The sequence below is a fragment of the Chelmon rostratus genome, chromosome 5 (genome assembly GCF_017976325.1).
Source record: "Chelmon rostratus isolate fCheRos1 chromosome 5, fCheRos1.pri, whole genome shotgun sequence".
Classification (NCBI taxonomy): domain Eukaryota; kingdom Metazoa; phylum Chordata; class Actinopteri; order Chaetodontiformes; family Chaetodontidae; genus Chelmon; species Chelmon rostratus.
The window spans coordinates 17,806,948-17,833,057 of record NC_055662.1 but is presented as its reverse complement, the minus strand read 5'-3'; the positions used below and the strand labels follow the sequence as shown (position 1 = coordinate 17,833,057).

The following is a 26,110-nucleotide window of genomic DNA, read 5'->3' as shown; positions in this document are numbered from 1 at the left end:
GCGCCTCATTCAGGCCGTATAAAGATCAACCCTCTTCATTTCTTATCTCAACACAACAGCTTCAACACATTTCACACTCGGTTCAAAAGCAGGTGCTGCGCTCGGCGAACAAAAGCCTCCTTTTCCTCAAGGATGTTCAATCACCACATGATATATGGTACCAGCACAACGCGGTGCTCTTAATTATGAAGAATTTGTTTAATTAAAATCCAAAAATGCCTAAGGGCAACATACAGGATCTCACACTGATGTGTTTTTATTTTTCCCCATCAGACCTGTCCGATTCAATTAAAAAGGCGAGCGCTACACACAAAAAGTTTATTGGGATTTAAAAAAAAAGAAGTAATATATTCAAATATGGTTATACACATTCCCAAAGGCCTAAACTGATCAAATAAAAGGCAAAGCCTAATAAGTAAACAATTCTAAAATATTTCTTTTTCATCTGCAGCCCAATCACCAGAATAAATGTTGGCCTTGTACATTTCTCAAACCACGGATATGAAACCGAAACTTTACAAGCTTTACTTTTATTCACATTTTAATTTTAGATTTCATGTTGTGAAAGCACTGTGGCTAAGGCCTGCTTGGTTTAGGCCCAAAAACCACTTGGTTGGGCTTAGGAAACACATAAAAAACCCCGCTCACGGACCAGTCATCTGACGTACGACACTTGTAGATGTAGTAGAAACGTTGCTGTGATGCAAATGAAAAGTACAAATTTAACATATCTGTGGTTTGCAGAAACGTTCAATGCCAACATTTTTATATTTATTTGCTATTTTGCAACAATTCAGTTTGAGTGCTCTGTCCTCAGGTAGTAAACATAAGTGGAGATATGCATTGACATTAAAATCAAACATCAACGGATTGCAATTCACTTCACAGATACATGAATTAGCCTGTTTTATTTTACGCATAGGCAACAGTTCAATTACTTTTTTATGAAATGGTTGAAAAAACAAAACACTGTGACAGACAGTATGTGAGAGGGAAGGTACAGGCAAGTGAACACTGCACTGTTGTACAAAAACAGCACAGTGAATGAAAAAACAACTCTCTTAGGCTCCCTCAGTCAATAAATCTTGATAAAAGCGAGCCGCAAACATAAACAGTCACATTCATAATATGTCTGCTGTTAACATATTTTTCATTATTTATCCATGGCAATAATTAAATAGCCTCCCTGGTTTAGACGCTGAATAATTTGCTTGAAGTTTTCCATGGCTGAAAGATGATAGTGGTCATTAAACAATAGTGAGAGCAGTGTGCAACATTAACTTTCACTCTGAGAGATAAAGCACCCTCGGTTTAGCCATCGTGTAAAGAAAAATGAAACAAGAGAATGAAGCCACAGAGGGGGGAGTTTTAAAAAAAAGGCAAATAAGCACAGGAAAGAGTATTTTGAAGGTATTTTTCTCTGTATGAGCAGGTAGATGCATGTGTGTGTGCGTGCCTGGTTGCTCATGTGATGACGTTAGGGCCATGGCGTCCCGTCCTCTCGTGGATGTTGGAGATCTTCAGGCCAATGGCAATGAGAGGACTGAGCACCACCTGCAGCCAGGAACCCACCACGAAAAACATTCTCAGCAATGACGATTCAAAGAAATGTTTCGAATCATGGCGGAGGAAAAGTTTGGACTCCTTCTTCTTTCTTGCATAATCAGACTGTTTTCTGTGGCCATTGATAGCGTGCAGTAAATCGCTCTCTGTGCATAACAGGATTTCATAAATCTTTACTCTTTATGACCCTGGAGCATCACTATGAGTTCATATAAGTTCAGGTCAGGTGGTTAGTCAGATATTTAATTTATGTTAGCTTTTCTTGGTATTGTCTCTGTTGCTCTGTGTGTTTTTTGTACTGCTTCTGTATATTGTTTGTATTATTTAGCATCTTTAAGTTAAATTCACGTATGTCAACCAAGGCCTACAAAAAGAGCATTTTACAGAGGCCTTAGTCCAGTTAGTAAGTTCACGTTACTCGTTAGAGATGAGTCATTCATAAAATTGTACAATGGGAACACTGTGGCGTAAAAAAGAAATGGGTTGTGTATGAGGAAGTGCTGAGTTGCTTCAAGACAGGTGTATAACCTGGGCCACGTGGAGCAAAATATCTTGTTAAACATGTCTTAAATTTAAATGCACATACTCTAAAGAATGAAAGAAGGCTTGGAATAAACAAAATGTTTGTATAGCATGTAAAGGACTGCAGGTGAGTATATTTGCATTGCTATTGTGCACTGAACATCACTAACGTTGCATTAGAGTGATTCACTCTGGAGTTATGTGTTATGGTATTGTTTTTAACTCTTCCCTGCACAGGGTTGTATGATGGAACAAAACACAACACCACACATCATAGAGTGTACAGTACAGTGTACATTTTCGCTCCAATGCAACAAACTTTCATGCTCAAGTTTGCATTTTTATGGCTCTGCAAGCTGAAGACATCACTTGCTGTCTGACTTGTAGATGTAGGAAAGAATAGCACACAACGGGTTTACCAGTCTTGGTGAGAGCACACACGTTTGGTGAAGTTGTACGGTTCGGTGGCCAAACCTAAGTAAGGCTGTGTAGCAATCATGACTGCGGCTTTACAATTTGTCCAAAGTCTACAGGTCGTTATGAAATTGCATTTCACCATCACAGCATAGGCTCAGCTGCAAGTCCCCTAGCTGCAAAGATCATTGCATTTTCTCCTTGTCGTTCATCGAATATGAAGCACAATCTAAATTAATATATCTGAATCTATGTCTTCCACTGAATATAATGTGTAGAATCTTCTGATATCAGTCAATAAAGGATTGATCTGTTTTAATGGTGACTAAACTGGCAGAATGCTGCATATCAGATTCATCTTGGATGAGCGAACATTTCAGGTCATAACATTGTAAAGTGACAGACACTAAGTGCTAGACACTTCCACAGAAAACATAAACAGAAGTGGACATGCTGCACGTGCACACACACTAAGAAATACTGTCTCTCATTCACACACACACACACACACAGATATAATCTCGCACACACACCATCACACTCCCTCTGTACCTGCGTCTCTCTGCTGTGTCTCTCAGGGTCTCTCTCGAAGCTCTCGGCGTAAATGCGGATGGTGGCGCCCATCCCTCCACCGCTCCCGCTCATCCGAAACACCAGGCGGGCGGCGTCGGTGAAGACGATCCTCAAACCCTAGAAACATACAAACCAACATTTTCATTATCAATTTAACTATTCATATTTTGTTTTACTTTACTGATTTAATCTCTCCTATCTCCAAATGCCCACCACAACCTACCAGATACAAAAAAAGATAAAACTCAATAATTAAAGTCACTAACAGCTAAAAAAAAAACAGCCAGTACCAAATATGTACATATTATGTTTATAATAGTATGCACCGGAGAAAAGCAACTACTTTGAGTTTGAAAGCAAAGGTTTGGCACATCCTCTTGATAAGTTATCAAAATGACCAACAGCTGTAATGGAAATTTTCTGTTGCTGTAGAATAACCCCATTAGCACTAACACATACTAAACTAAATTTACAACTTCATTTTACACACAGCATAAAAACCCATGATGAGCTTCATCATACAGCATAAATCTTTTAGTATCTGATTATGAAGCGTTAAAAGTTTATCTACTCCTATAATTTAAATAGGGCACTTAATTATTCATTATTTTCCAATCATGCAAATGAGCAATGCCGGCCATATAACACAGGAAAAAATGGTTATGGAATCAGTAAAAAGGAAAATCTGCAGAGAGGGCATCAGCTCTTTAATGTGCAGTAACTGCACTCATCCACTAGATGTCACTATCATTGTGTGTTTTAGGATTCCTTTACACTCTATTAATGCTTGCATCCTCCATAGTACTTTCTATAAAATTACATAAGGTCTTAACTCCTCCACTACTTCAGTGTTACTCCAAGAAGCTTTATGAACTCCAGCTGAGTTCATTTGAAGCTTGACAAGTGACCATTTTGTTCTGTAGCTCACAGAGGTCATATTTCCACAGTTTCTTTATGTTTCTGACAGTAAAGAACAATTTCACAACAAAATAAAAAAATAAACACAACATATCTTAAAGGCCTTGACAGCCTCCACTGTTAATGCTTTGAACTTAACCTCAACATTTTCAGGAAAAACAGGATATTGTTTCACCAACTACAACTTCTCGCTGGCTGACGTAACGAAGATAAGACTCTTTGACTAATGGATGTGTGATGACTCTTATCTGTCCTAAATTCCACAGTGCCTCTTCCCTTATCCCATTAGAGCAAAAGTCAAGCTCAGGCGGAAAGACAGCAATATGTTTTGAGAAAAAACAAGGAGCATGAATAAGAGAAATATCCCGGTGGTTTTACTAGGACACACCCGTGGCACTTTTTACATGTCACATGATCACCTTGACGGACTCCGCTGTAATTGTCCAAAGCAGTGCTGTCAAAACATTCACCATTTATGAGTATTACAACATTATGGAGTAGGAATTATAGGATTAAAAAGTCAAGTGGGTGCCCTGCCCAGTCACCCCATCTCCCCATTTCAGACCAATAGCTGCAAACCTCTTCAAACTGTGACTCAGCGTCATCGTTTATATGCCGGCGTTCCTCCTAATCTGACTGTGGCTCTGGAGTGAAGTCCGGGTGAGGAGAGACAGCGATGATAAGAGATGTCCGTCCGTCCGTCCGCCTGTCTGTCTTTCTTTCTTTTTGTGAGTGTGTCAGCTCATCTCTAACAATAGAGCAGCAGTTATCAGGAGGCTGACTAATGCCTGTTAAAAACAATGCCAGCTGCAAAGCTCAGGGGCCTTGACTGAAGCGCATTCCAGCTACAGTGTTTCTGTCTAACTGTACAAAGGCATAATGTAGTAACTTAGCTACATTTTTGCTCAAAATTGAGTGAAGTTAGTACCTAAACTTGACTTTTTGACATCTGCTTTACTATATAAGAAAATTAACGGACAGATATGTATAATTTCTGTGAGAACAGAACCCTGGCTATGTATTTATCTGGCTACTGCTACTGAGAGAGCTAACCAAGCTAGGTAAAGTTACATACCACTAGCTAGCAAGAACACTATAGCTAACTAGTGAGCTAGCCAGGGCTAGCCTTAAAGCTGTAACTAAATTCACTTGTTGATTAGCTTATCACTAAATGAAAAATTTGTATTTTAATGAACGGAAATCTTGGTAATTCAGCTATTATTTCAAATGACTACATGAAGCTATAAAAAAGTAGGCTAAGCTCTTGCTAAGGGTAGCCTAGCTAGCTTAGCAAATCTCAGAAAATGCCATCCCAGCTTCAGACTCTTTATGTGAGTAACTTATGTGATTCAGCAGTTGAGAAACAATTCTAGTCACATATTTACATTTGTATTATTTTATATTCATATCAGTATGAATATTAATAGTAGACAGACAGACACCTGGCCTGGCAAAACAGATGCATTTAATTTCCATGAGATAAATTATATGTATATAAATAAACTATGATTATTTTCTTAACTAGTTTAAATGGACATGGAAGCTGAAAACATTATGTTGTTACATGCCGTATTTTCCAAAAGTAACCCAAAAACACAAAGCAGTATCTGCACAAAGGTATTCTTTAGGCTCTATGGCAATGATTTCTATTCATATAATCATCTATCCATTCGTCCATCCACTATCTATCTGTGTGAGACATGCAGACAATCCAGAATGAATTCAGTAGTCGACTACAAAAGGCTGCCATACCTCTGCTGTGTAATTCCCCCATACTCTACGTGTGTGCGTGTGTACGTGTGTGTTTGTATGTGCCAACTTTTCCCCCTTCAAACACACTTGCAGTGGAGAGACGGCAAGTGAGACGACAGCTGATATAATTCTGTCCTGGGAGGAATGTGTGCTGTAATAACACACACTGGGGCGACTGGGATGCTGAGGATTTGCCAGTGAGGTTAAATGACATTCTGGGGTGACTGACTAACTAGCTGTGGAGCTGCTGTAACCATGGTAACACGGTGGAGTAATTCACAGCGGAACAGCAAGACCTTTACTGCTGTTAAGGTACATGAGGTGAAATTGACGGCACAACCTTGCCATCGAACACAAGTGTGAACACGTGCGGGCCATGCAGGCGTATGCACGTGTTCACACTTATGCACAGGGACAACTGGACTGACGGACGGTGCGCACCAAAATGCAGAGAGTGTGTGTGTGTGTGTGTGTGTGAGGTATTAGGTGGGGCAGAAGCAAAGAAGTGTCGACGCCAGGGATGAGTTTCCACACATTTCTGGGCTGAACAGAGGGAGTCAGCTGGGTAAACTTCACAGAGATTGAGGGGGAGGAGAGGAGGGAGGCAGAGGACTAGAGTGTACTAACAGAGCGAGGTCGGCTTCCTTCAGTGTGTGAAGGGACATGTGTGTTGTATGTAATGTGTGCGTTTGCATATGTTTATGGTTTGAAGATGGCAGATGGACATTAATGTCCAAACATGGAACCTCTCTACTGAGACATCACTGCTTAGTGGGTGGTCTAGCTCACAAAAAAGGCTGATGAGTGAGTACATGACTGTTAGAGAGCACAGAGGAGGTGTTAGTGTGATTGGGTGTGCATGCTGGGGATGCCTTTGGGCAGATCACATGAGAACTGCTGCATAAGCTTATCTCCCCAATTGATACTATCACGATACGTGGGGGCCGATTCAAATATATATTGTCGTATTGTGATTCTTAAGTACTGAGATTCAATATGATGATTTTTGTTTACTTTTTTTGGCGCTAGATGGAAAAATGTTGAATGGGACACTTCTATAGACTGGAGATCATCAGTCATATTTCCAAAGACAATGCATATCGCATGTCATTGTGTCTTTCTGAGTTTTATTCAGCAGCATCATTACTATATTGCATATAAATTGGTAAATAAAATAGTTTTTTAAAGTGAACAGCTACATTTGGCTCACATTTCGTTTCACTGCATGTCCTCTTAGATACAACATAGATAGAAAGAGAACTTCTTTCCTGTGTTTTTGCTTCTCTTAGCCCAGACTGACCTGGTTTCGAGCCACTGTTCCATCCACGGGGTCGATGTACTCAAAGTTGTCGGCCCTCTCCACGCTGTATTTGTGGTCTCCTACGGCAAACTTCTGGCTGGTGAATGCTTTGTCTGAGATTACTGCCTCCAGATCCCTCATCAGGTAAAAGGCGGCGCGTGGGTCCAGACCTTCATAGTCAAACCTGACAAACACCAACACACGTAAACACATAAATGCTCAGCTAGAAGCTGGTATGTGGCTAATGCAGGAACACAGTGAGAGGAGATGAACATCCACTTTAAAGCACTGCTTCTTGGCACAGAGTTGACTCTCATTTTTTCTATAGTATATTTTAAAGTTGATTGAAAGTCTAATTTGCCCTAATAGCAACAAAAAGTCTAAGAAGGCAATTTATGGTATTACAGTGGTACTTGAAATGGCCCTAAACTGCAAGAGACGAGAGGTTTGTCACGGTGATTAGTTGATTTTCCTCAAAAGGAAGACAGATGTTTATGTTTTGAGGACTTCTTGGGTTCTGGTCCTTGGCCTGTCCTGTATGTCCTCTCCATCTACATGTTGTGGAAAATCTGCATCAGATTAGGAAATTCTCTGTGGGAACATGAAAAGCTGCAGCAACTGTCAGTGGGAACATTGACTGCAGTAACTATCTGTGACTCTCACAAGGGAGAGGTTAAAATAAGAACAAGTGACAACCAGCGAGGAGGAGGAGAGGAGAAATTGACGAAGGTGAAGGCCTGGGAGACATATTTGGCTTTATTGGGGATACGAGGGATTCAGACTTTTGGGAAAAGGGAATCCCAGAGCTTGTGGATTTAAATAAATTCAGTAAATAATGGCTGAGGAAAGTGGCTCCGTGATTTAAACAAGGACAAACCAATAAAGAGATAAACGATTGAAAACAACAGGCAAATGATCAAATCCATGATGGAAGCACAGCTGCACATTCAGATTATTTAGCCCTTTTACCTGCAGAAGTAGTTCCGTCCAAACTTGGCCCAGTGTTCTCTGACAATCTGCTCCACACCCTGTTTCCTGGCGGCCATGATGGACAACCACGCCAACACCGACCACAAGCCGTCTTTCTCACGAATGTGGTCCGAACCTGGGGGAGCACCGAAAATACCACAACTCTTCACCGGCTTCTCACGCTTTAATGAGCTGAATTGAGGTGATGAGAGGTGATATATAACCACGACACAACTCTGCTTTGCACGTAATCTAACTTTGGTGTCATGCAAAACATTCAAAAATCAAGTTTTAAGGAATTACGAGAAAATGGTTGGCAGCCCGTTAGCTTAGCTTAGCACCAATGCTGGAAACAAGGAGATGCACAGCTAGTGTCTCCTGCTCCCCACCCTAAAAGACACATGCAAACAAAGAGAGGACAGGCTCACACCCTTGTTCAGCCTCCTTCACTGGGGAGCTATCTATCAGCGCTGGAAAACAGCTGCACAGTAAAGGTATCTGTAAAGGGGACACTTTGACATTCTAATATGATCGAGCGTGTTAGTAATGTTTCCACAGCAGAGCTTGGAGCAGAAAATGGACTCGACTGTGAGGCATCACTTTAAGTTGCGCAGACATTTATTTTATGAGGAAAACATGATGGTATTATTATGTCTATTTTATAGCAAACACAAATCTTGGCTTTTGTTTTCTCCACCAAACTATGAGAAGAAGACGTGCGCTTCCTAGCACTGTGTCCGGCCCTAGCAGCATACAGCTGTTAGGAAACTGACAGTTATCATTTAATCCCGGACTCGCTGTCTGTCCTCCTTTGTCTCGCTCTCTGGCACAGAAAGAGACAGAGGGCTCACTTAGTAGAATGTACAAATCTAATTATTATACTACCAAAGCTCAGCCTGATCTCTTCCACCTACACTGTAAAATATGTCAGAACAGCTTCTCTTTTCCGCTCAACTCGAACCTGTGTTTGCTGTAAAGAAAAAGTCACGACACAACTTATTTTAACAGCATATTGATGAAACAAGAAAGTACTAAATCAATGTTATGGCTACCCCATTGTTTTTGGAGAGGCTGTTTTTAGCATTTTTGACTGATTTAATTGGCAGTCAGACAACACTTGTCTACAGACAAGCATGGCTGGTTGAGCAATATTACAACTCAGATTCCAAAAAACGTTGGGAAGCTGTGGAAAATGTTACTGAAAAAGAATATTATAACAACAACTATAATATTATTAATTTACAAAGACAACAGATTTAATGTTTGACCTCATCAACTTCATTGATTTTAGTAAATATCTACTTATTCTGAATTTGATGCAGCAACATGTTTCAAACAAGTTGGGACAGGAGCAACAAAAGACTGGGAAAGTTGTGGAACGCTCCAAAAACACCTGTTTGGATCATTCCACAGGTAAACAGGTTGATTGGTAACAGGTGATAGTATCATGATTGGGTATGAAAGGGGCATCCTGGAAAGGCTCAGTGGTTCACAAGCGAAGATGGAGCAAGGTTCATCACTTTGAACACATGATTGTATGAAGGATGTTACTTCATGGGCTCAGGAACACTTTGTTAAACCATTGTTGATAAACACAGTTAATTTGTAAATGATTGCATTCACTGTTCATTTACATTTTCCACCCAACTTTTTTGAAAGTTGCCAGTTGAAAGTTTTTTCAGATAACATTGAACTGTATGCTGTGTGACTTTTAAATTCTGCAGCTGCCGTTTTCCAATTGCAAACCAGGAGAATATAATCAAAGCAACAATAACAAAACCTGCACACCGAAGTTTGACATAACTGGCCAAATTAACACTTGTGATAGTTCGTGCTGTGTATGTGAGAGAGTAAGTGTATTAAAGTTAGTAAAGAGCAGGAGTGGCGTGCAGCTCTGATGATTTACTACTCAGGGCTCTCTCTGGGCTTTTGGCCTTACATGGGTAGACAACGAGCCAGCTCCCATCGTCCTCTGTGCTCACTGCGTCTCTGCTCCTTCCATTGCTCTCCTCCTCGTCAATACCTCTCATATTTGGACTCTTCAAACTCCCACTGCTCTTTCCTACAAGCTTCTCTTCACTACCCTCTTGTTCACACCTGCTAACATTATTCTTCTGACTTTGAGCTTGTCCTTCCTCGTTCCCTCCGTTTTAAAAGTTCAACTTCACCTCCCGTTAAAAGAATGAGTCAGAGAAGAGGAAAACCAAAGATTTGAAGAGACAGATAAAACTGAAATTGAAATATGCCAGAGCTGTAAAAACAGAGGGCAGGGCAGTAGAAACAGAAAGGGAGGGCAAAAGCAAATGCAAGTGTATTATTTGTGCATGCACATTGTTTATATTTTCTGACTGCATATGTGTGTGTCTGCGTTTGCATTCATAGAAAACATTGCCACTGGAGGCCTGTCTGCATGTTGCAGTGATTCAGGGAGCCCCTGTCTCCTTTTATAGCAGAAGAATGGGGATTATTTACACATGCAGTCAGGGTCACAGCCCTCTCATCTATTACGCGTCTCTGACTGGAGCTACAGGCAGTCAGGATGCACTGCTGACGACTCAAGACCTGGAACAGGCTGGTGAGTGCAGCAGGAAGACTGTGAGAAGATTTTTCACCTTTAAATGGAAATGGTGACTTCATAAACACTTGAATGTTATTTCTGTAGTTTAAGTCATCATTCCAATCAGTAATAATAACATTGTACGCCGCATATTAATTGATGAGATCTGGCAAAATCACTGAAAAATCAAACGGGGCAAGAAACACGAGCGGTCAGACGATGATACAGCTTTCAAACAAACCTCCAGGCTAGTAGAAAAAAATCAATCAGTGAAATGAAACAATAATGATGACTAATTGGTCAAGTTTGACCTACTCCACTTACCGTACCAAGGACCCAGGAATAGACGGCGTCATATGCTCTAGAGATTGTAAAGCTTTTGAGGCAAAAACTTTTGTGATTTTAAGCTGTATAAATAAAAATGACTTGGCTTGACTGTAGTTGTTTTTTGTTTTTTTCCTGTGCAATAACAGATTATGACCTACACCTCAGTTGTACGCACTTTCATTTCTACCTCCAAATAAAGTGATTTACAAAATCTGGGTAAACTGCTAGCTTCTTTAAGATGCATTCACTGGCATTAGTACTGCGTGAAAAACACAAGCCTGCATTCATTCCAATGAGGCCGTGTCAGAACAGCAGGTGTGGGGGGGGGGCTCCTGTAAAAAACTGTCTTCCAGCAAAAAGTTGAATGTGGCTCAACTCTTCCTGCTGCACATTGCACTGTGTTGGCCACATTCCTGAAGGATAAAATGATAGAGTGGTAAAAGTTGTGATTAGAGTTGTAAAATCCTGTCTTCATTCAAACTGCCATGCAGTATTTTGGCATCTGATTAGCTTTCAAACCCACGGTTTTGGTGTTTCAAACTGGACTCTTCTGATTCATTCATATTTCATCGTCTCACCTTAAAGGACCAGCGAGTAGGCTTTATTGGCATGTAATGGTGAGGCTGCAGGTTACAACTAACTGAATACCCCTCACCCTCCCCTTCTAAGCGTGGAGAACCTATGGTGGCTGCAAAAGTTGCTCTCTAGAGCAAGTATCTGGTTTGTCTGTTCTGGGCTACTGTAGAAACACGAGGGCACAACATGGCACACTCCATGGAAGAAGACCCACTCCCTTTATAGATAAAGAGCTCATTCTAAGTAACGAGAACACATTTATGAATATCTTCCACTCTGGTCCTTTATAAAAAACTTACCAATGCAGTCATGTGAACGCCCCGTTAAAGCCTCTCTAATCATCTGTCCGCTTATGTTTGTTGCCCCATTGGACTTCACTGTAGTGATCACCATGTTCCCCAATGTCTGAAATTACTTTGGTGTGTACACTGTTGTCATAAACAATACCAACAATGGCCAAAACTACAAAAATAAGACCCACATTGGAATAAACTGCAATTTCCCTTTAATTTTGTGGGACCGGCATTGACCGGACAGATTGCTGTGTCGGTATTTCAGTGCACAGTCCCTGGTGCATAATCACAGTTAGCAGCAGCTGGCCAGTGCAGTCTTCTAGCAGTGGCCTTGTTTGCAGGCACCTCAACAACAGTTGTTGCTGAGGGGAGGGGATTTCTCTGTCACACACCCACTCACATTTTCCAAACCGGTCCAGGGATTCGTATCTGTGACCTTCTCTTCACACACTAAAAGGTTGCTCCTGCCTTGTATCTGTACTCATCTGTATCGATGGCATTCACCATTGACAAATCTGTGTTGTTTGGATTGTGAGTGAGTGTACTGTCGTATAGTAGACTGTACCTGTCCCAAAGCTCTCCTCCCCACAGAGGGAACAACGCCCAGAATCCATCAGGTTCCCAAAGTACCTCCAGCCTGTGGGAGTCTCATACAGTGCCAGCTTCATGGCTTTGGCTACCCTATAAAGAGAGAAACAAAAACAAAGCTCGTACTTTATGCTCACAAACACACAATCTCTTTGTAATATCTGATGCCAGCCTTCCTCAGTTCTGATATAGAGATATGCTTACAAACAATCCCCTGACCTTTGAAATAAAGCAAACCAAATGCTGTATGACAAGTATAATCTGCCAGCAGCTCATCCAATAACTTAATAAGGCAAAGGCAGCAAGAACAAAGTGAGTTAACCTTTTAGTTGATGTTTGCTTTGAACCTGAGCCATGTGCTCGCATAGAGAGAGGAGGAGAGGGAGTATGTATGTGTGTGTATGGATGTGAATATGGTGTACGATGGGGTCACAGGGAGGGATAAAGGTGCTGACAGTGTGGGAGGGCAAAGAAACAGACTAGAGGGGAAAAGAGCAAAGAGGAAGTCTAATAAAACTTTTCAGTACGAATTTAGAGAGCAGTAACAGGCTGGACATGATGGAATTACACAAACACAATCATGAAGCCAAGCATTTTTAGAAAAGGGTTGACACATCTGGACAAAAATGAAACAACTGAAAGGGTCATTATGAGCATGACCATTTACATTCAGTAATAACATACATATGAGTCAGCTGTTGGCACAGTGTCAAAGCGTCATGGACGTGGTCATGGCTGGCGTTAAGAACACCAAGATCATGTTCGCATTTTTGTTTCTGGAAACTGAAGGTTTTCATGAAGATGTGGGAGTTTACATTCTACCACGACGTGCACAAAGTACCGTAAACATGGTGGATTTATTACAGCTTGTCAGAACCATATCAATTTAAAGCCACCATGATCAATATTTTTATGGTAACAATGGATCAAACTACTTATATGTGAAAGGAGTCGCCTGTAGTGTTAAACCCACAGAGAATTATCATCTAACTCTGCAGTTCCCCTCAGTTCTATGGAGCAGTTCAGCAACTTTCAGCTAAATGTTTAGCTTTTTTACAGCCCACAACTGTTTTGGTTTACTCTCAACGCTCTCATAGCAGAGTTTTCAGCAGCAGCAGGCACCCGTTCTAAGCAAAAAAGCTCTGATAAACCCATAGTACACTACCTGTCTGGCACCAAAGGGCAGACAAAGTCAGGAATTGGCGGAGATCAAAAAGAATAGCAAGGTGAGGGGGAATGACTTTCTGTTTTGAATAATTTGAGGTTGAATAACAGGATACATTTATAATGAATCCATCCAAACTCAGGCAGTCTCTATATTAATGTATTTAAAGTTACCATCCCAAGCCGGCTTGCAGAGATATTTAGTTTGCAACAGAAATATCTACCCAGTGTCCTCCCATTCCCCACAGATCACCACTCAACCAAATCACCTCCTCAGTGGCCGCTGTAAAATGTAAACACAATTCCCAGGGCTCAGCTCAGAAATGCTGTATGCAAAATATTCAATGCAACAAAACAGTTATTGCTTGCAAAGAAACAAACGTGTAGAAGTGTCAGTCTCAAATGCTTGCAGGGTGGGATGCTGCAGGAATTCACAGTGCAATATGTGTGGATTTGGGTGGGTTTTTAATTGATGGTACACATCCGCACAATCATCACGCACATAAATAAACCCCACGGTGCCCTGTGCATTTGTTTACATGAGGATGGGATAAATTTCCAAATAAGAGTAACCAGCTTTATTCCCCTCTGGGGAAGCGAGAGCTGGAACGGAAAGCCTGGCATTCCTAAAAGAAAACAGAAACTCTGGCCTTCTGATGAGCTTTTGACGTTTTAAACAGCACGTCCACGGCCAACATAAGCACTGAAACTGACCCTACCAGTGCTCAGCTTTCAAACAATGTTGCAAAAATGTAGGGACAAAACAGTGTGAGAATATGGAGAATCCCGTTTTCTCAAGTTTGACCACCATCCGAGCTTTAACCGAACACCGGCATATAACACGCAAACACATATACGCTGTCTTTGTGCACAGATTAAGACTCTGAGAAACAAGCAAACACTCGAAAACGAGTTCAGCGATGTCTTTTCTACACGTATGCTTGGACATTCCTCAAAAACAGCCAGAAATAAAGCATTTTCTGGTTTTAGAGTTTGGTAGTCAAGAATTGGAGGCACAAATACCAACGTATGCATATTTAAACAGACACAATACACTGTCTCAGGCCAGGCAGGCTCAGTGGATGCTGCCTCTCTCTCCAAAAGGATTTGCCAAAACAAAGAAATTCTGGCAGATAAGTATGACTGGAGGAATAAACTTGGAAGGTTTCTAATTAGGTCTGTAATCCCTCGTGTGTAGGCGTGACCTCTCAACTGTCAGGCAGTGTTTCAATGTCCATTTTCTCACAATAGTAACAGGAAGAATATGCGTAAAGAGCCAACGTGTGGTCAAGCACCTTCATTGTATACAACTCAGATTCGAGGCATGAAATTCAACTGCGGCATTGTTTTTTTCTTTTTAAATCAAGGCACAGTTTTGACATAAGGATTTATTATATGGGAGCTGGCGAGCGCCACCAAAATAATTCTTATTCGGACTTTTTAAGAAGTTAAGAGTCGCTTGTTTCATTCATGTATATCAGTTTGTGTGTAATTTGCAGTAAATAACTGCATTTCAATATCCTGTCTTAAAATTCTGTACAAGTTAAACATCATAAATTTTAACATACAAACTGATTTTAATAAAGCTTTTGACATTTTTGACAATTTGGACTTTTATTAATACTTTACAATGAGTAATGATCATGATAAGGTTGCATTTTTGCAGACAATTTTCACTTCTTCGCTAACATGAAATGTGATATCGTGTAAGATGCCTGGTGCATTTCTCTTCTGGATGGAGGCAATTATGAAAACAAGGATTTCTGCAAGACCTGTTCTTTCTCTAAGATTCAATGAAATTGAAATGTCATGAGAATGATTTGGATGCTCAGGTTCACAAACTGATGCACACACTTATAGTCACACACACACATGCACACACTAATCAACCACTTCTTCTTTGTTTTCTCACCCTCTCTATCTTCGTGTATATCTCTCTCATGCATCGGTAAATACTGGGGAGAAATGAGAGGGATGAGGTCTCGCTACATCTGCAGAGTGAAATATTGCCAGCTTTGGGCCTTGGCTTGATATTTTACCCAAACATAGCATCCAGTGCCCCCTTTCCTCACCTCCCCCTCTGAAAAGAGCTCAGCCTGGACTTAAAAGCTTTAGACTGGCATTCAGACAAAAAGTGCAGCAAGCTGGAGCTTTACTAGGGCTTGAAATGTGAGTTCATCTTGACCTGAAGTGGACAACACACAAGTCTGATACATTGAAGATGTTGCTATAGTGGCCGACACTAAAAATACTTAATATAAAGGACTTTCAGTTGAGATTATTTCTGTAAATGGTCATAGCTGTTGTTTATATTGCTTTGTGGAATCGGTATCAAAATACCTTCCTGGAATCAGTTCAAAACTGGGCTCTTCCAAAGCCGTGTCAAAAATATATTTGCCGTCTTCTAATATTATATCGGGGGAAAAGTGAGCTTGTAGTGCCAATGTTTAACTTGGCTACCTTCTGCATCTTGCTTCCTATCAAAATATTGGTGTATAATACAACATTTGAGCCTGATGACAGCATTTCACAGTTTTTCTTAGGAGGTTTTTAAGCATGTTCCTTCAGTTTTTTCAGCGTTATAAATGAACTAAAACCTTGGCAACTTTACATGGGAACACAAGTCCAGCCCAACCAAAACTGGTCTGGTATTGTGTTGCTGGGCTCAGGCACAGTGTTCACTTCAAACAGAGCAAATGCCTACAATCCATCTCATTCTAGAACAGTGAATCCCAACCAGGGAGACTGCAGGGGGGGCCATGGCCACCCTGATACAATTGCACAAGACACACCTCTCAGTTTCAGCATGTGTGAAAACTCAGGAAACAGAGGAGTTGAAATAGATAGCTGAAAGTGATGATTAAAATATTATAAAGTGGGTGACCTACGAACACAAGCTTGACCAAACTTTTGCCAAGAAGTTTTTTTTTAAATTAATTTAAATGAACACATTTGGAACATGATGGGTGGCGTTCATGAAGGGGGTACTTGATTTCTTCTAATAGGGCAGTGTGGGTACATTGGACAAAAAGGGTCAGGAACCACTGCTCTATAATAGCACAATCACTCCTTAATTCCAAATCAGTCCAAACTGACCCCCTTTTTTCAGTTGCAACATCCTACATCTATACTAATCTACTGCATTTATTGTTTCTTGGTTTATTTTTCTATTTCTCACTCCCACCAAAACATCATGAAAAACATGATGGAAGTACCGCGGTGCTTAAGGGCACTGAGGGTGGAAATGAATCCATAAAACACACCCTGTGGTAGTAGCACATCATGTCTTACAAGAGCATTGGCAGCTGTGAGATACAATTCAGTCTTTTGATTGCCTTGGTCATCCTAGTAACCAGCACAACAGCAGTAAAAAAAACAGTTCAGCTCCAGCTCAAAGTTAAGCATTTGACCCCTCTACTGTGCAGCGCTAATCAACGATTCAGTACAAGAACTTGGACTTCATCCTGGTAACAGGAGGCACCCCAGCGGCTCAGCCCTCTCTTCTCCCTACATCCTCCCATCCCTGGAACGGTTAAAGGAGAGGCAGATGTTTCCTTTACCAAAATCTCCCTCCCTCTTTCTCTTCCTCCGACCCCTCCCTCGCTCCCTGCACTGAAACACGCAGACACCCTCAGGCTGCCCAAGAATGAAAGATTTAACACCTGTAACTCCAACCTCGTGTCCATCTGAATCCAAAACCGCGCACAACAAAACATCCTCTGCTCATCTCCCTCATTCTCTCTGGACACCCACGGCTACATACAGTATACACACAGTCACATTTATCAAGGCTTTTATAACACAGTTTGCTTGACTACGCATAAACACGCAGCAGGGAGGTTTGCTCAGTCTAAACACTCAGCATACAGACACACACACACAGGCCACTCGCTGTCCTAAAAAGGCCCGCGCTTGGGCCGACTCCAGGGTCCAGCACCACACTACTAAGTACTTCAACACTTCCTGGAGTTTGTCAAAGACATGCAGATATGTGCATTACATGTCCAGAGAGCAGCAGTGCTGCGTGAGGAACTTAAGTGGTGATTATGAGGCTAACAAAGTGATCCTGTCCTGCAACAATGTCAATAATTATCAGTAAGCGCTCATAGAAGAGGTAGGCGTGCTTCGCATAAGACCACATGCCTTAGAGTATGCAGGTGAAATCCAGTTTAACAGGGAGAAAATGAAAGTCTTATATAATGGAATTTATTTCAGCTCTTCACAAACCCAAGAGCATGATATTATCTGTAGTTTAAGTATTATCTGTAACAGACATCATATTGTAAGGTAACTCTAGTTCTCAGCTGATTGCACGACCACGTAAAAGTTTTCAGGAAATTAAATTTATGCCATCGTCAATGCAAAATAAGCAAATGCTGATAAAAAAAGACAAAGAGAGATGAAGGAGATATTTTAGTTGTAACTAGCGAAAAGCCCATTTTATGTACAGTAAGTGTGTGTGTGCTGTCTGAGAAGTTTATGGCTCGGATTTGCAGTGGGTCATGTGACATTTGTGTCTCAGGGCTCAGTGTGTGTGTGTGTGTGTGTGTGTGATGAGGCAAGGCGCCAGTGTGAGCAAAACTTTCAAGCAGCTTTTCAGTGTGATCATTATAGTTTAACATCATAAGACACAGCCTCAGGCATGGAGCAGTGCAACACCACACAACAGTGTCCATGTGATCTGTGTGTGTGTGTGTTTTTGTGTGTGTGTGTGTGTGTGTGTAGGACTCTTTACACCAACAGAGACGACCAATAGTTGTGTGATGTAACATCCCACTTCATATATCTAAGCATCACTTTTCCTTTGCAACTGTGAAACCCAAAGAGATCGGGATTTGCAGTGAGGTCACTTCCTCAATGCCTGCCAGTGCTAACACGTACTAATGCACACATTCACTCACACACACACACATTCAGTGTGCATGTACACACCAAGACAGACTGTCTTGTAGGCACTTTCTGTATAGGTCAACCTATGAATCCTGCTCATATGCAGCAGCTGTGGTTAAAGATATAGGGTGTTTCCTGGCAGTGTTCAATGCTGCTACAGTCTCTTCACCAAGGATCAAGAAAACGAAAACTTGAACCATCAGAGTAATCAGAAATGTTCTAAAAATGTCTACACATGGTGACTTTAACCAAGCAATTTCAGTTGCTCACTGCATACAGATATGCAGACAACTTTCTACATTCTTCAGACTTACTGGAGTTGGCAGGTGAAAATCTTGTACATCTACTTGATCTATTTTTCACAAATTAAGAAACCTTGAAATGCAATAACTCATTACACATTAGAGTCTGAATAGGTTTTATGGACTATTTTATGGAGAGAACTGCTAAGTGCATGGGCACTGAATCTATATTAACTCGTTCAAGTCAATAGTCGGTTAAAATATAGCCTGAACTAACTATAGTTGATCTTTTCTGGATCTCTCATTGTATTAAATGACACATTTCCATAGAGCGGCATTCTGCTGAAGTCTCAGTGGGGTGCAGTGCTGGGATCCCTCCTACTGGAACAATGTTAATGGGGATGACTTTAGCTGTGATCACATCCTCTCACTCAGCACCCTCTGCTCGGCTCTAGCCTTACATAACGGCCAATATTTATAGACTGTGAGTAAATGTGTGTGTGAGGGTTGTGCATATGTGATCTCAGAGTCTTATTCATAGTGGGTGAGTCTTCATCTGAGAGTGTCATCCCTCTCCAGAGATTGGGCTGCTGCAGGAGTTTGTGGACAGAGGTTGAGGTGGTGTGACAAGAGAAGGCAAAACGCCCTGAGATCTGCTGAGCGTGTGTGTGTGTAGAGTGTGTTAGTGTGTGTTGTACCTGTCGAGGGCGGTGCTTGTGGCCATACTCCTGGCAAAGCCCTTGGCTCCCAGCTGTCTGAAGTAGGGGATGGCGGAGAGGTTGGCAGCCATGATGGCCACCGAGTCTGACGGGTTCACAAAGAAGCCGTTTTCTCCGAGGATCATGTAACGGTCCTGAAAATGGCACAACAAATAGTACACTGTCAGACAGTTCATGAAACTCGTTGGTTACTTAGTTAGTTATTAATGTGAAAAGAAACACAATTAGACTAAACTTGACTGATTTATCATTGCAGGTGGCAACACTGTGATCTTCTATATTTTGCACAAAACCAACAATGAATTCATCGTACTACTAGCTCATTCATCCATTGTTGTCAAAGAACTATTAAAAACACGCCAGTAAGTCACCCCGTTGCACTGGGTGACATGTTCCGTTATTAAGTTGACCACAGAGACTGTAAATGCATCATCCTGATGATCACTAGCTCAACAAATGTGTATGAATCCGCTGCTGAAAATAGTCCCCAACAAATGCCCTGTGTACTCCAGCTGAAAAAAGCTTGCTTAAAACTGCCCTGCGCAGCTGTTTTAGGAAATGACTGCGCTTTTTTTAAAAATAAACAGCTATATATGTGTGACCATATTTTACTGTACCATCAGTAGGAATGAATGGGCTTTGAGCTAAATGCAATACAGCAGTGGTTCCTCTTGAGACAGTTCTGCTGTACAGAACAATTTAGGACACAAATAAGTCACAGTATGATTTGCCAACAATCACAATTACTGTTTAGAGTTTGGAAGATATTGGTTGTGGTATTTTGTAACAGTGACCCCAACAAAGAAGCATTCACCCCATAAGATTACAACCGGCGGTGCTAATCACTGTGAAGATACCGATCCTGGTGGGAGAAACAGAGCAGATATGACATAATTCTCCTGATGCTATCCTAATTGACTTAGCAAAGGGTGTGTGTGTGTGTGTGTGTGTGTGTGTGTATACGGTAGAAATGACTATTGGATGACATTGTGGAAAAAGTGAGCTGCTTGTTGGATCATCATGGATACAGTATTATTCAGCCCCCATTTCCTTTCTTCCTGCTATCAATGAGCAAACAAAAACAAATAAGAAACAAATGAGGCTCACTCTGGTATCTATGGGTTGAGTCTAAATCATATGGATTTAGTCTTAGAGGTCAGTGTGAAGGATTTAGGGACGCCTATCGGCAGAAATGGACGAAAGTATTCATAATTATGTTTCATTAGTGTATAACCACCTGAAAGTAAGCCTTGTTGTGTTACTGTTATCTTAGAATGAGCTCTTCAGCAAACCATGGATATCACATGGTACGTGATACCATAAAAGTATTTGTAAAAAATTAACACATTTAAAGTATTGCCATGCTAATGTATAATATAATGCAATGTTTATATTAATGCCGAGTGTCTATGACTGTACTGTTGATCTTCTTGTCAGCATACTGCCCACTCTTATCATACTTATGTAATAGTACTACACCCAGAGAGCAACGTGAATGTGATGTATAAATACTTCATATGCAATAGAATAAGTGTTCAAGCTCCCCTAGATGTGCTTTCAGACATATGAAAATATTCTGCTTTGGCTAATGAGCTGTGTCTGATATGTTTTTTCCACAACATTTCAATTGCCTTGTTAAGAATTCCCAAAATACAACCACTCTTTCTCTCTCACAAAAAATTCAGTATCCGATCATGCAAACATTTGTAGATAGAAAGTTTCACACATTTTTTGAGTGGAGGGGGACTTAAAGCATCACATAGACATCAGACGCCTTACCCCATCTGCGTCAAATGCAGCCCCAAAGCCAAAGTCGCCTCCTTTCATGGCATCTACAAGAGAGGTGGCGTAAGTCAGGTTGGGCTCCGGAGGTCGGCCACCAAAGTCCTCCAGAGGGACACAGTTGACTGCAGAGTTGGCAGGAGCTCCCAACTCATCGCACAGGATCCTCCGAACATAGGGACCCATCACTGTAACGCGGCATGAGGAGAGGCGAGTGGAGGAGAGAAGAGAGGAAAAACAGTTTAATCTCCAATATCATTAACAACAGCTCAGGCTCAGGGGGCATATAAACCAGATGATGAACTGTCTCACCTCCGTTCATGGCATCTATGTGTATCTTGAGCTGATCTGGTCCCGTGAGAAGACTTTTAATGGCATTAAAGTCGAAGATGTTTCGCAGCAGTTGTAGATATACATCGACTGAGTCTACGATCTCCACTGGAAACACACACATGACATGATTAGTGCCGGATGACAGTGTGTTTGTTTGCTTTGTGCATTAAAGAGAGAAGGGTTGTGCAAAGGGTGCTACCAGCGCATACAGCTCTGTGCCTGAATAATGAGTATTTACCTAGGAAAAACTTGCAATGTGCAGGGTGTCGATGGATTTGTACTTTTAGGGATGCTTCAAAGTATAAGATCATCCTAATATGCAATACTGGTGATTTGTGATTAAATCCTGCACCAAAAATTATGCAGAATGCAGTTCTTATGTGGTTTATAAGTCAGAACCAATGCTTTAACAACAGCTTAAATGATTATATTGTAATGCTTCATGGATCATTTTAATGCATTAATTACAAAAAATTCACTTAGCTCTTTAGTTCATTAAGTAAACTGTTTGACCAATCAAAGGGATTTTTAACAACCTGGCAAACCATATATTCTTCTAATTAATGACTTAGAACTGATCTATAAATGAAAACCATATTAAACAATTTTCTAACCATTTATAAGGGCACTAGTTACAAATTATGAAGCCTTTCTACAGAGCGCTTTAGTAGAAAAAGCCTTTCCATTTTCAGTTTCAGTTGGCTATTTTGTTTAAATATGCACTAATTAGTGAGTGCACCTCTGAATGGTTTGAACTTGTTCTCCAGGTCAAATTCTTGTCTTCCCAGCCTGGACAGGTCGATGCGGAGATCAGGGCAGATGGCGTACTCCTCGAGAGTCCGGCTCACCTGGTGGATCCGCTCCATCACTGTGTCCGGTGACGGGCCTGCCGTGCAAAGAAAGACAAAAATGTAAACTTAGCAAACACTGGCCTTTATTTTTGTCCAGTGAAAAACATCCCTGATTTCAGATGTTTTCAAACTCTCAGTAGGAGGAAGCAACTTCAAGAATAATCATAAAAAAGACTCCCTCAGTCCTCACCTCCATTTGCCACATTGAACTTGATCCCAAAGTCTCCACCGGGGCCTCCGGGGTTGTGACTAGCTGTGAGGATGATCCCTCCTATGGCCTTGATCTTCCTGATGATGCAGGAAACAGCAGGGGTGGACAGGAGGCCATTGTGGCCGATTACCAGGCGACCAATCTGCACAGCACAGATGTTAACGAGGAGCAATGTCAGCAGCACATCAACCCGGGATAATGCTTTCTGATCAGCTGGAACTGTCTCATAAGATGAAAGTTTAGGCTTCTGCCTTTGATATTTCCAGAATGCTGTGTAAATAAAAAAGTGTTTGTTGAGCTGGCTGTGACACAACATAAAACAAAATACTTTTTCTATTCTGGCCTGAAAATTTTCAAGAGTCCATCTGTCTATCTGGACCTGAAAGCAACACTGGCCCAAAGCATCTTATTGTTTTACAGGTGACGAATTGACAGCCCGCTTTAAACAGCAAATGATCTGCCCCAAGAGGGTGCCTAACGACCAGAGCTGGACTCTCTATTTATAATTTCTACACTACTTTTAAAGTGGTAATACCCCCAGCATCCCATAATTCCCCTGCATATCAGCTATTCTAAATAAAAGTTCCCTCACTGGAGAGGAATTTGTTCTCCTGACGTCAGTGTATCCTCCTAACATCCACCATGCTGTATGTGTACATGAAGGACAGACAAGGAAAGTGAGGGAAAACCCTGAGAAATGCACTCATTTAGCCTGCTTAAAGTTGTGTGGAATAACCAAAGAACATGTATAAAACCACCCATTATTTCCTACTATGTTTAGATTTTATTGTCATAGTGTAAGAAGGATAGTGCATGCAGAGGGTGGGTTAACTCCAAGTGTTGCCACTATCCTGACTTCTGGTTCAGTGCCATATGACAGGGGATCCCCAAAGCATAAAGTTTGTCTCGGGGGGGGTGGAGCAGCTCTCGGTCCCTACTTTCACAGTACGCAGGCAGGAAAATAGAGCAGGATGGATGGAAGTGCTGATAAGGCCGTCGTCAAGAGACATTTGGCTTGGCCAGCAGGAAAAAAAAAAACATACTGATCTGAAAAACAAATTATATTCCCTTCAGATTTTCCTTTGGAACCTGTCCAAACCAATCACAAAGATCTCAGGGTAAGCATTTCCAAACAAGCGGTGGGGATTTCTCCCTCCTCTCTGTCTCTCTCACTCTGGCTTCCTTTTTTCATTATCTGCTGCTGACACAGAGTTCAGGCACATTTTGGATGGGTGACAAGTTGAGGGAGTGTTGGTACCTTCTCCTAAAATGAACCTAATAGCATGAGTTTAAAGTGATAGGACAGCCAGGATTGTAATGTTTAACAAACTGTGTAATGCAATATGTGAATATAAATGCAGTTCTAAAATTCGGATTTAACACTTTGCCAGAAAAGACCCCCAAAGTCCCACTAATTATGTTTTTGAAGAAGTGGTGGAACAATTTCTGCGGACAGTGAATGTGTCACCTATCACTGTTCATGCTGAGGTTACAGCAGTGCCTCTCCTCATTTTCTTGCTTGTGACCCCGCCACACAAAGCGTGGGTCTTCTTGTGAGCCCTCATCACAGAGTGCATGTCTCTGAGAGGCGAGCAGTTCAGTGGTTGATAGTTTTACAGGCCTAGTGTGAGGCCTGAGGAAAAAAAAAGTCTGAACAATAGTGTTGTTTCCTACACTCTTGCGACCCCTCTTGGGGATCCTGACCCCTACGTTGGGAACCTCTGGGCCACAGCATAGAAATATTAAATGTGATATTTATGTAGGTAAATCTTTCACAACTACCTTTGGCAGTTTTATTAAATCATTGCTGTCCACTGCAGTGATGAGATGCTAAAATCTAATTAGGCTTTGCCTCACTGATGACTGCTACTTTGCTTTATTTCCACGTTTACTTGTAACAGTTCCTTGTGGAGATGCACCAACGTGGACTCATTTTACTTCAAACGGGAATCACAGAGAGGTTAATCTTTTGCATGGTTAGAAGTGGTTGCAATATGCTGTTACAGTGGAACAACTGCATGCCAGCCTTGAGACCGGTGGTCGCCCCCTCCCTTCTTACCCCATTGGCAGCTGCCATCTGCACTATCACCTCGGTGGCAGCTCGGCTGAAGTAGCGGCCGTCGCTGCCCACCACCATGGTGCAGCCCTGTCGGTCCCGCAGGTCGATGGAGGACAGCAGGCTCTGGATGTAGTTCTGCAGGTAGTTCTTCTTCCCCTCGAACACCGCTGTCTTCCTGCGCAGCCCGTTGGTACCGGGCCGCTGGTCCTCGAAGGGGGCGGTTTGGACCGTCACCACCGGGATGGGGCTCGTCTCCATCCTCCTCGCCGGGACCCAACGGGAGGACGCCGATGAAAGAACTTGGAGTTAGTTTAGGAGTTTGCTGCTGGTTGTATCCGTTCACAGAGGAAAAGCAGCGGTAATGTGGAGAAATAGCAGCCCAAAGATGAAGCCTGACAGCCTGGAAACAGTTGCCGAGGAGGAGAGCAGTACCAGCAGCCCCACACAGGGATGAAACGACTAGAATGAAAGGAAACTGTTCTCACCTCAGTAACTTCTGTTATAGCCTACAGAGCTGCATCCCTCAGCACTGAGCTGAACATTCAGCATAACGCTCCTCTGCTGCTCGACAACTCCCTCTTCTCCTAATAAGCCTGAACAACTGACTACAAGAAAAAAAAAGCAGGGAGGGCCAGAATCTTCAAGGCCCACAATCAGCTGAGCCTCCGGCCAAAAATAGACCCTTGACTGATGGCAGAGGGGAATTGTGTCGGGACCGGTCTGCAACCGGACACTGCCTGTGTCTGTGCTGTGCGGTATGAAGCCTGAGCAGCGGCTGTGGTCACTTATGGAGTTTATAAGTAGGAGATGACAGCAGAGCTTCACTCCTTCGCAGCAAGGTTTCTACTTCTCACTTGAACCACATTTGTTTCACACGTCGCTTTCTCTTTCCCCTGCATATATGGCTTGGTGCAGCTTTTAAATGCAAAAAAAAGGAATCGAATCTGTGTCACTGCAATAATCACATTGTAATCTCTGTTACCGGAGTGGGGAAGGCCCTCACATGAAGTGTGCGACACGTCTGCGCCAATATTTGGTGAACAGTGCCACCTGGTGGAGGCAGGGCGAAGGAACTGAACTGCCATACATTAAAAAGAGCGCTTATGATGCTGGTAATAAGTCATAACTGGAGGGATATTTCAGGGGGTTTTCTAAATGTGTTGTAAATTAACTTTTAACCTAGGTCCTCATTTATTTGCCTCCCTCGAAATCGATCTGTTAAGGTAAAATAATAATAATAATAATAATAAATGCATGAGTTTCCTTATATATCTGATGCTTGCAACACTTAAGTTTTATTGACAGCGCAGGTGAATACAGGCTGGTTTGCCAGGAGGAAGAGACCTGTATTCATTGAAAACTTCGACTTTAATAGTCGAGAGAGGCTCATTGTGAATTTGGGAGAGAATAAAAGTTTTTAAACTGTCTGCTTTTTATCTTTTCTAACTTTCCACAGCCAGACACCTGATGCATCACCTCAAGATAACAAAAATAGTCATATTTATGA

The 26,110-nt window shown here is 41.8% G+C and overlaps 1 protein-coding gene across 1 annotated transcript; it reads right to left on the bottom strand.

The window, feature by feature from the left end:
* Nucleotides 1–286: 286 nt before the first annotated feature.
* Nucleotides 287–25,180, bottom strand: pgm5 (phosphoglucomutase 5). The gene is made up of 12 exons (XM_041937153.1): nt 25,089–25,180; nt 24,604–24,862; nt 22,524–22,686; nt 22,222–22,368; nt 21,462–21,587; nt 21,147–21,337; nt 19,347–19,501; nt 12,330–12,445; nt 8,012–8,147; nt 7,043–7,226; nt 3,052–3,189; nt 287–1,554 (listed from the first exon to the last, which is right to left on the bottom strand). Exons 2-12 carry the CDS (start codon nt 24,859–24,861, stop codon nt 1,465–1,467), a joined length of 1,704 nt encoding a protein of 567 aa, XP_041793087.1. The 5' UTR covers nt 24,862; nt 25,089–25,180; the 3' UTR covers nt 287–1,464.
* Nucleotides 25,181–26,110: the final 930 nt, after the last annotated feature.

Coding starts and splice junctions, on each gene's coding strand:
- pgm5 (XM_041937153.1), bottom strand. CDS start 24,861: ATGGAGACGAGCCCCATCCCGGTGGTGACGGTCCAAACCGCCCCCTTC. Junction 22,369..22,523: donor GTTCAATGTGGCAAATGGAG/GTGAGGACTGAG, acceptor TTTGCACGGCAG/GCCCGTCACCGGACACAGTG. Junction 8,148..12,329: donor GGAGGAGAGCTTTGGGACAG/GTACAGTCTACT, acceptor GTGCTCCCCCAG/GTTCGGACCACATTCGTGAG.